General features: G+C 54.9%; 1 protein-coding gene across 1 annotated transcript; it reads right to left on the bottom strand.

Moving 5' to 3' along the window:
• Positions 1 to 5,642: 5,642 nt before the first annotated feature.
• On the bottom strand, positions 5,643 to 10,196 carry DOK2 (docking protein 2). The gene is made up of 5 exons (XM_055580257.1): positions 10,095 to 10,196; positions 8,829 to 9,110; positions 8,496 to 8,583; positions 7,230 to 7,414; positions 5,643 to 6,759 (listed from the first exon to the last, which is right to left on the bottom strand). Exons 1-5 carry the CDS (start codon positions 10,155 to 10,157, stop codon positions 6,136 to 6,138), a joined length of 1,242 nt encoding a protein of 413 aa, XP_055436232.1. The 5' UTR covers positions 10,158 to 10,196; the 3' UTR covers positions 5,643 to 6,135.
• Positions 10,197 to 11,235: the final 1,039 nt, after the last annotated feature.

Genomic DNA, 11,235 nt, shown 5'->3' on the forward strand with positions numbered 1-11,235 from the left:
CCAGGTGTGCCAGCTGCCAGGCCACAGCAGGGATGGAGCAACTCAGATGGGGGGAGGCCATCTCCCCTGTGGCTTCTGCCCTCCGCCTTGCCTCAAGCCACAGGCCTTCTAGTCTAGGAAGAAACTTCCTCCCAAGCGCTTCCATTTCTGGGCTTCACAGCGCAGGCCAGCCCCGCTCTGCCCAGGTGGATGAAGCCCGCCGACTAGGAACCACCTAGCCAGAGGCTGTAAGGCTTTTGATGTTGTTCCTTGCCCTCTCCTTGAATGCTCTTCTGGTTTTCTTCATTCTCATCAGAATCCCAGCCAGGCCCTCCCATGTCAATGAAGCCTGAGTTCACCCCAAATCTAAACGACTCAGCTTCTCTGGGCCTCCAGCCTCTGGCTTATGAAACGACATCTCTGCCTACCCACCTGTCAGAGCCCCTGGGAGGTAAAAGAAGGTCGTAGAGAAGACAGAGCTCTGTAATCCCAGCACCAGTCTAGGAGCTGTGTATCCATCCATTCAGTCTTCACAAGAAGCTTCTGAGAAACATACTCTCTCCAATTTACAGATGTGGAAACAGGTGCACAGAGAAGTCACCTGAAGACACACGGCCAGCAGGAGCAGTGTCAGAATCTGAATGCGGGTTATCTGCCTGCCATGCAGGAGACCTGGATTTGATCCCTGGGTCAGGAAGATCCGCTGAAGGAGGGCATAGCAACACACTCCAGTATTCTTGCCTGGACAATCCCATGGACAGAGGTGCCTGGTGGGCTACAGTCCACAGGGTCGCAAAGAGTCAGACACAACTGAGGGACTAACACTTTCACTTTCACACACACTTTACAGGCTACAGTATGTGTGTCTAACCAACTACACCTAACTGCCCCCAGAGCACTTTATAAATAAGGGAAAGCTGTACAAACTCAAGAACATTATTATTACCCAAAAGCTGTAGTCCCCTCAGGCACACCTCAGGCACCACCCAGCCCTCTCTGATCAGACACCGAAGCCCAAGGCTGAGCCAGTCCCAGGCTGCAGGTTTCAGAATTACTTAACAGCTATGGGCTCCAGCTCCCCCACAGATCCCTCAGACCCTGCTTCTCCCTCCGTAACCTGCCAGCCGCCTCTGGCCCAGAGATCTAGGGTCTGGTGTCAGGAAGAGTATTCTTTCAACCTGGTGGTCTGTAACAACCTACAGAGGTGATATGGGGTGGGAGATGCAGAGAGGTTCAAGAGAGAGGGGACCTATGTATATGCATGGCTGATTCATGGTGATGTATGCAGAAACCAACACAACATTGTAAACTAATTATCCTCCAATTAAAAATAAACATGTTGTAGAATAATAATAATAAATAGAAAAGAAGAGGGCTGGCAGGGAGCACAGAGGAAAAAGGCAGGCCTGGCTGGAGCCTGGAGATAGATGGTCTTGCTCTGCACTGGCTGGCATGGGATGGGCCTGGGAGCTGAGGAGTGAGGCAGGCCAGTAACATACAGCCCACCAGGGGAGAAGCCAACCTGATGCCTAACCAGATGAGACTCCCCTTCCCAGATCCCCCTCATACCTCTATCTTCCCTTCCCAGCTCACTGATCTCCCTCCCATCTCTTCCCAACCCCTCCCTCCCTAAGATCTCCAGCTGCCCCTGCTGACTTTATAAATGGCCCTGGCAGGAGGTGGGCACCTTGGCTAATTGAATCAGCGCCCATGAGGCAGGAGGCTGGTTAGCATCACAGCTGAAAGGTGGTGGCAGCAACAGCTTGAGTGCAGCCAGCAGGGAGGAGACTGAGTGAGCAGAGAGGCCTCGACAATCTGGGTCTCGGTTTATTCTGAAGCTCCAAGGTGGGAATCCACCAGAGGACCTTGGTCACCCCAGCATAGCCTGGGAGCAGGCTTATGGGATGGACCAGAAGTCAACAAGTGCACGCATACACACAGACACACACACAGACACACACACACCCCACATATTGGTCCTATGCTCTGGGGTGGGGTGGGGGGGAAGGGAGGCAAAGAGGAAAACAAAGAAACAGGAATGCTATGTAATATTTGTGTGTGCGCGCACACAGTTACACCTATCTATGTATACATCTCTATGTATGCTGGGCTCTCTGCCTGACTCTTTGTGACCCCACAGATACGGACTGTAGCCCATCAGGTTCCTCTGTCCGTAGGAATTTCCAGGCAAGAATACTGGAGTGAGTTGCCATTTTCTTCTTCAGGGGATCTTCCCAACCCCAGGGATGGAACCCGGGTCTCCTGCATTGCGGTCGGATTCTTTACAGATTGAGCCCCCAGGGAAGCCCATGCTGGGCACCAGTCCTGACGCCATTCTCGCCCACCCTGATGCCACCTCTGCATAGTAATTAGCAAATAAAAGCAGTCTCTAAGTGCCTTGGTCACAGCAGAACATCTCATGGTATTGGCAGCTGTCACAGAGCTGTCTCTTGGTCTTATATTGCCCTGTCCCCTTCAAGACCAGGCCGTTTCCTCATCCATGAATTGGCTCTTTGACAACAGGCTGCTAGAGAAATACTTTAAGAAGGGCTTCACCTCTGTGTTTCTGTTTGCAGAGATTCATCCCTGAGGCTCACGCCTGCATGAAGCCATTCCTGTACAACCACTCTGTTCAGGAGCCACACAGGTACAGAGCGGGGCTGGTCCATGGTGGCAACTAGGGAACAAGGCCCAAGTCCAAGGTGACGGTGCCACTGGGGATGGGCTGACCCGGCTCTCTGGAGGACCTACCCCATCTGGTCACATCTGAGAAAGACCCCGTGGGCTTAGTCAGCATTCTCAGGACTCTCGTGGCCCCTCCCACTTCCCCAAATGCTCTGCTCCCCTGCCCCCACCAGCTCTCACCCCATCTTTCCCCAGGGCCCCAATCTACCACTTCCCCTTTCGAGCAAAGCTAGCTTCAGAAGGAAAAACTCCAAAGTCCCAGGATCTCAGCAGAGAGGGGAGAGGCCAGGAGAGAAGCAGTTTTCAGCTGGGGGCCCCACACCTCTTGGTGGCTGGGTCCACAGTCCTCCAAGAGGGACTCTGAGGATCTGAAGGTACCAGCTCTGAAATGCAGATCCTTGCAATTATCCCCCCATTCTTCTGAGCAGTAAATCTTGACGTTCCCTTCTGTAGGACCAAGCCCCCTCACGGGATTAGGGTTTAAGCCCCCAGTGGCCTTTTCCACAGGCTAACACTGCCCCCTGCTGGGCTGAGCTGGGGTGTCTGTCCCAAGCACTCATGGAAATTGAAAAAGGAGGAAATTGAAAAAGGGACATCCCTGGTGGCTCAGTTAACTATTCGCCTGCCAACGCAGGAGACGCGGGTTTAACCACTGGGTCGCTGGGTCAGAGAGGAGAAGGAAATGGCAACTCACTCCAGAATTCTTGCCTGGGAAATCCCATGGACAGAGGAGCCTGGCGGGCTACAGTCCATGGGGTCATAAGAGGCAGACACAACTTAGGGACCAAACCACCACCACCATCCTTGCCTAAGAAGGCCCCAGCTCCCACCCCTCATCTGGAGAGGGAACTACTGAAACTCCTGCTTCCAGTGTCTTCTGAGGCTGAGATGAGGTGATGACAGCCGGGTTAGTCCTTTGGTGCAGGCAAGAGTCAAGGTTCCTGGATGACTTTCCTCTCTGTCTCCAGCCTGCTCACCCATTGCCTCAAATTCCTTTAAAAGGGGGCAAACGCATGAGCTGAGATCAAAGGTGCCCACAACCCACATGCGAAGCTGGGCAGCCCATTGGTCTCTATCTTGCTTCCCTCCCCGCTCTGGAGCCCATTTCCAGCTGCTGCTAGGACCCCTCTAGCTGGATGGAGTAAACCCATGCGTGGGTGCATGGGTGCTCAGTCACTTCAGTCGTATCCGACCCTTTGCGACCCCATGTTCCTCTGTCCCTGGGATTCTCCAGGCAAGAATACTGGAGTGGGTTGTCATGCCCTTCTCCAGAGAGTCAAGCCATCTTAGCCTTAAACTGTCAGAAACTCAGCTCACCTTCTTCCGCAAACCCAAATCTCTCCGCAACACCCCATTTCTCTGTGTTCCACATCCAATGTGACTCCAAGATCCGTAAGCCCTAGCTCTTCCACAGCATTTGGACCCCCAGTCTCTCTGAATTTCCCCTTCCAATTCAGCTCACTGGGGCATCAGTCTATCTTCCAAGTAACCCGACAGCTGACTGACCTAACACAGAGCTCTATAGGATTCTCTGCTTAAAAGCCTTGTCAGTGTGATGGCCACGTATTGATAACTCTCGAAGGTAATTAATGGATTCATGGGGATTTATTACACTACTCCTCCCACTTTCGTGTGTGTTTGAAATTTTTTAAAATATAAGTTTTAAAAAATAAAGCCTTGTCATTCCTCCTTCCCCTTTAATTAGGTACAAATTCCTGCATAGCAGGGTTAGAATCTGCCTTCTCAAGTAGATTGCCCCATGTCCCCTCCATTTTTATTTATTTATTTATAATTGGAGGATAATTGCTTCACAATATTGTGTTGGTTACTGCCACACATCAACATGAATCAGCCATAAGTGTACATACGTCCAGGCTTCCCAGGTGACTCCGTGGTAAAGAATCTGCCTGCAGCGCAGGAGACACGGGTTTGATCCCTGGGTTGGGAAGACCCCCTGGAGAAGGGAATGGCAACTCACTCTAGTATTCTTGCCTGGAGAATCCCATGGAGAGAGGAACCTGGCAGACCACAGTCCATAGGGTCGAAAAGAGTTGGACATGACTGAGTGACTTAGCAGGCAGACAGGCATACATATGTCTCCACCCTCTTGAACCTCCCTCCTACCTTCCCCTCCATTCTTACAGAACTCTTTTCTGAGCATGTACATACTTCCCCCAATGCCTCCATTCACATTCTTCTACCAGTATCCTCTTTTCATATCCCTTCCCACCCTTGAAGGGCCACCTTAAGTGCCGTGTTTGATACGAAGCCTTTCTTGGTCCCCTAGAGAACAGCTATCTCCCCTGACTCCCAAGCTTTCGTTCTCCTCTTGTGAAACTTACATCCCCTTTTGTGATAGACATCTGTGTCCTCATCTCAGCCCACCTCTAGACTATAAGCATCACGAGGCCAAGGGAGGCTTTACAGACAGTACCCCGTAATACTGGCTGAGTTGGCCAGTAGCAGGAACATACTGACAGCCCTTTCCATGAAAGCAGGTTTTGATGAAAGGAGACTGCACAGAGCCTGCAGGGAAATACTGGGTTGGAACTTTCGGGCCAACCCAGTAGAAACATAAGGGCCAATACAGAACTTCAGAACAGGAAGGGCTCTCAGAGCCCAAATGGAGAAACTCCCTCAATTTACAGACAAAGAGATAAGTCTTAGAAAGGCAAGGGATGAGTCCCATTTCTACTCTGGCCTGTCTTCCACTCCAGGTTTACACACACACACAGCTTCCTCACTATTTTGGGGGTGGTGACCCTACCCTAGCAATGGGTTTAGCATCTTTCCCGGAGTGCCTTGACTTGCGGAGACCTCTGGCCAGATGTGGGGACCCAGCTGATGCCCAGAGAGGATCCTGCTGCTGGGAGAGGTGGTGTCAGTGGTGACCAGTCGAAGCATCCACCCCCAGCAGGGCCATGCCTGTCCCATCCCCTCCTCCCACACTCTCATGTTGCACAGAAATATTTCTGAAACGTTTAATGCCACAGGGAAGTCCAAAACTGGCAGAAAGCAGCAGCCATGCTCCTGCATGCCTGGGCCACGGCTGTCCCCTGAAAAGGTGGCCCACACAGACCGAGGAACCAGGGCGATTTGCTGACATCCTTTTGTCCTCTAAATGCCGGAGGTTCCACTTAGGCCGGCGGGGGTGGCAAAAGAAGAGGAAGTGGAGAAGGAGTAGGAGAAGGGCAGTCTCCGCAGGCACTCTTCCTGCCCTCAGATGGTGACTCATGCTGCATGCCCTGAAGGGGACAATTCCTTGGACCAGACTAAACTGGTCAAGCTGAGAGTTCAAGAAGGAGCAGAGCAGGGCTCCTGGGATGCAGTGGCCAGGAGTCACCAGCAGAAGCTGGAAGAGGAGGCCTGCCTGCCACTCCAGCTCCTTCTCACCAGCCTCTAACTTTGGCCACACATGGACAGGACTCCTGTGCTGGCGTCCCATGGGGATCGCATCTCCTCCACGCTCCATCACTTTGGGCCTTTCTTGAGTATAACATTGTCATACTCGGTCCCCTGTGGCCAGTCAGAGGCGGCGAAGTCTTGTCCCACTATGTAGCCATGCTTGAGGCCACTGGAGTCCCTGTCGGCTGTGGCCTGCCTCCTCCAGGCCTCACCCCGGGGCTCCTGCGGGCTGTCATACAGGGCCAAGGCAGCCATCCCCTCAGGCTCATCGTATATGTGGTCGGGTCGTGGGTGCGGGTGATCCTCAATGCTGTCGTACAGAGGGTCGGCTGGGGGCTGGGGAGGAACAGCCAGGACGCCTCTCAAGCTCTTCCCCAGGCTCCGGGCCACTGCATCGAAGGGCACTGCATACTCTCCCTCTAGTCCACGCTGCTGCCGGGGCGTGGGCACCTGGACGGTGGGCGACAGTGGTGGCAGCGAGTCGTGGGGTCGGGCGTACGGGCTCTCTGGCCGGGGCAGCACCGCAGGGACTGGGACTGGCTGGGTCTGGGGCCCAGGAGGGGCGGCGTTCTTCTGGGCAGAGATGGCCTCTTCCAGGGCCAGGAAGATCTCATTGCCTTGCCTGGTTTCGAACTCAAAGTTGCCTTCTCCTGAGACACAGCGCCGGCCAGCCTCGAAGGAAAAGGTTACCTGGGTGGGGGAGAAAGCCTATTACTGGGAGGCCAGCTGCTCCTATACCCAGTTTCCAATCACAAACACGTCACCTCCAACTTCCCTCCAGCCGGGGAACTGCTTGACCTTCTCACCAAGCTGCTTCCTCTCCAAGTCTTTTCTTACAAACAAACCCCTCTCCTTTTTCCTTCTTCCTTCCATCCATCAGCGTATGAAGACTGGCATAGAGTTCAACCTCCACACGCCCGCTACTCCCAGCCAGGTCTTCCTCTTCTTTCCTTCCCCCCACCTCCACCTCCGTGTCTCCCTCCCCGGTTCTCTCCTCCAGCCCCTGGGCTGGGCTGATTTTTTTCTGCTGGTCTTCGTCTCATCTTCTCTCCCTCCTCCATTCTCTCTTCCTTTGAGGGTCCCTCGGCCCTCTCCCTGACACTCTCTTTTCTCTCACAGTTCATCCTTCCTCTGCCCTACCCCTGGCAGCCCCTGCTCACCTTATCCCGCCCAAAGCGTCGCAGGAACCTGTAAGGCCATTCATATAGCTGGGTGCCCGACTCGGGGCCGCCCCACAACTCCAGGGCACTCTCCCCAACCCGGAGGGTATAGGATCCCCGGAGCCGGCACCTCTCACTGACTTCTGTGGGTCTCATGGTCACAGCAAACTCCTTTCGGGGGGTCCCTGGGGAGGAGACACAGTTCATGGGAAAAACAGCCAACCTCTTTCAATTCTGTATGTGTGCGTGTTCAGTCACTCAGTTGTGTCCGAATCTTTGTGACCCCATGGACTATAACCCGCCATGTTCCTCTGTCCATGGGATTCTCCAGGCAAGAATACTGGAATGGGTTGCCATTTTCTTCTCCAGGAGATCTTCCTGACCCAGGGCTCAAACTTAAGTCTCTGGCGTCTCCGGCATTAGCAAGCGGATTATTCACCACCGCTCTAAATAAGCAGGCCAGGTCTCCAGAAGAAAAGTATTATCGGTGGCCCCATGACCCTGGTGCCTGTGTTCTGAAGGCTTAGCTGCCCTGTGCCAGGTCAGACTCCCCAAGATGCCAGGAACCCCCACCCCCTCCCCCAGGAGGCATCGTGCCCTAGCCACGAGCACCCCGACTCCTCCGTGGCCACATCCTTCCTGCTCCTGTCGCCAGAGTCACAGCTTTGTCTCCTCCATCTCATTGCTCGCCCCAACCCAGCTGCCTCCCCATCCCTCCTGCCACACCTGCAGGTGCTACCCCACCTCCCCAGCTCTCCCTGCCTACCCACCCTCTGCCGAGGCCATGGGGGGTCGGGGGGCCCTCCAAGGGGTGGAGCCTGGATGCACCCCTTGCCCTGTGTCTTCCTGCTCCGCCCAGGCAGTCCCCAGAGCGCTAGACAAGAGGACAGGAGGAGGACTGCCTTGTGAGCAAAAAGCTCCCTTGCTGCAGGACACCTAAGATCCACAGAAGGGAAATCATTCTTTTTACAGACGATTGCTCAGGTCCCATCAAGGGAGAATTCCAAACCAGCACTTTCACCTGGGTCCCTCAGCCAGGCCTGGATCAGAGGGAGCGGGCCAAGGGTGAAGGGTTGACATTTAAGGCAGGCCAGCCTCCCCAACCTTGGGCCTGGCCGGAAGCGATGAGGAGCGGCTGATAAGGGGCTGGCTGGGGCCGGGGGCAACCACAAGGCAGGAAGACTGGGCCGGCTGCCGGCCAACTCTCACCTCCTCCCCACCACGCCCTGGAGAGAACAGCCAGGGGAGAAGCAGGGGCCCCCTCACCTGCGGTCGCGCTGCTGTACAATTCATTTTCCTCCATGCGGGGCCGGCCACCCTTCCCCTCCAGCCCTGACAGCTCCTTCCGCCGACCCTGGGGAGAAGGCCCAACGTTCACCACCATCGCCATCTCCAGCCCCACCTCTGGCCACCCTAAGCTTTCTTGCAAAATGCACTCAGTCTGCTACCCCCACCCCCCACCCCCCCATCTTTATTCTGAATTGGGATCCACACCCCACCAAAGAACCACCCTCAGCATCCTGACCTTGACTAGCACAACACCTGCCCTCGGCAGGCACCCGGTGCCCCACATCCTCTCTACAGCCCTGGACGACTCACGGGGAAGGCCAGGAGGCAGATGGCCTGTATCCAGTCGCCACGCTCAGCGGTGGGGGCGGCCAGCAGGTACAGGCGTTCCGTGGTCTCCAGGAAGAAGGTGCTGGTGTCCCGGGGGCTGCTGGCCTCCCCACTGGCTTCAGACACCCTCAGACAGTCATTGAGGCGGATCACTCTCCGGGCGGCCTCTCCCCGGCGCGACTTCTCGGAGCCCTCCTGGAGCTCCAACCGGGCCAGTGCGCAGCCTGAACCTCCATACAGTGCAGCCCCGAACCGGCGCCATTTCTGGCCCCAGATGGAGAGATGGTGACCAGCGGGGAGAGGAGGACCCCAGGGGGAGATGTAGGGGAAGATCACAGGAGACCCAAGGAGGCAGAGGGCTTAACACAGGCCTTAAGAGTTAGTATGCGTTGAAGATGCACCCCAAGTGACCCAGAAAGAGACCTCCAGTGACAGCAGGGAGGAAGCCAGAGGCAAGAAAAAAAGAAAAGGCACAGGGGTGAGCCCCATGATGACAACTGCAGGGAGACTGGGTAAGCTCAACGCAGGGAATCCCAGGTGAGAGGCAGAAAGCATGTGAGTCCTGAAGCCCAGAGGAGGCGAGGAGGGCAGCCTGAGAGCCCAGACTGGGGAGCTCCTCTTTCTGCATGAGGCCCCACAGAAGGCCCTGTCCCCAGGAACTTGCTGACGCTCCTGAACCTTCCTGACTCGTGGCCTGAGGCCATGAGAGGGACAGAGAGAGAGAGGAACCCTGGGGTGGGTCCCCTGAGGGAAGGAGGACTTCCCTATTCAAAGAGGCCAAAAGAATGAAAAGGAGTTTAGACACAATGGGGGCCTGGCTCCCAGAGAACCCGACTCAAGTTCAAAAGCAGCCAAACGCACCCCACTGGGCAGGAAAGGAGGAAGGAACCTCCACGGCCATCCCGAATTATCCCCTCCACTGTGCAGTCCAGTCCTTCCCAATGTGTCCCGGTGAGGAGAAGTCGCCACAGAACAAGAAAGAGTCAGAGTCCTCTGGTATCCCCTCCTCCTGGGGTCACGGCTGTCAGCAAAGGCCATGATGTGGAGGCTGCTCAAGGGAGCAAGCGGCTGCTAAGGAACGAGCCCTCCCAAGCTTGTGTTCTGCACCCAGTATGGTAGATGGCAGTCTCCATCACCCCATAAGGGTTTTGGAACATTCCAGGGCCTCCTCTCCTCTCCGGGGAGTCGCTAGCACCCCACCCTCCACCACCTCTCAGCCCAGCCCCAGACCAACGGTGCTCTTCTTACCTTCCCAAAAGTCTGCTGCTGCTGGAGGTACAGGAAGCCCTGCTTCACCACCACGTCCTCCATCCTCGCAGCATCCCGGGGCCCCTGAGCGCCAGCTCTCCCCTTCCACACCCACCCGCTCTCACTCCTCTCTGCCCTAGGTTCCCCCTTCTCTCAAGTTCATTTCCTCTCTGCCTAGAGTTTTCTGCACTATTCTCGGCTGCTCGATGACGACAGGCCGATAGGCCCTGTGGTTTCTTGCTCTGTGTGTGTGTTTTCTTTCTGACGAGTGAGTTTCACATTCAAGCTTCCTGCATTTTCAGTGAGTAAGAGAGAATTTCCAAAAAGCCCAACTCTAGCATTTCACTGAACGCAGCTCAGGGACAGAGGCCAGCAGGAGGGAGTCACCGACACAGGGTGGATGGCCCTCTGGAACAGAGACCCAGAAACAAAAATTTGACTGTAAAACCAGGAGCCAAAGGCTCCGCCATGCTCAGGCTGGATGGTTAGCATGATGGAGCTAGGAGACACCTGAGAAATCAACCAGCCCAACATGCTCATCTAAAAATGAGGAGACTGAGGCTCACAGAAGGGCTGAGGACAGGTTCAAGGCCATCAAACCGGAAACCAGGTCTCTCAGCTCAGCAGGAGCTGAGCCACACATGCACACTGGACACATTAGCCTCAGTACTTTCACACACTCTGCTGAAATGGTCTCCCTCTGTGGGGACACTCCCTGTCCCCCACAATGACACACACACACACCACCTCCTGAGCTTCTAGAAACATGAATGTCTCCACACTGAAGCGAGCTACACTCCCCAAGCACATCTCAACTGTTGGAGACCACCTTCTTTTCAACCTTTGTGAGCATTGTAAAGACACTTGAATTCTATCTGGAGGTTATAAGTTACAATAGCAAACTCTCACATTAAAAAAAAAAGTTTCATGGTTATCAAATGTGCTTCACAGTTAGCAAAGGTCCCAGGTCCACACAGTCTACAGACACACTTTCTACCCTTGGAAGAAGGAAGGGCAGGTGTGAACCCACCTGTTTGCAAGTCTCCTGAAGTCACAAGGCCAGAGGAGGAAGTACCAGGGTAACTGATCTTTTAATTGAACAGTCTTTTTATTGCTGACCTCAAGGATGCCTCGTGGGCTG

This window comes from Bubalus kerabau, chromosome 4, assembly GCF_029407905.1.
Source record: "Bubalus kerabau isolate K-KA32 ecotype Philippines breed swamp buffalo chromosome 4, PCC_UOA_SB_1v2, whole genome shotgun sequence".
NCBI lineage: Eukaryota > Metazoa > Chordata > Mammalia > Artiodactyla > Bovidae > Bubalus > Bubalus kerabau.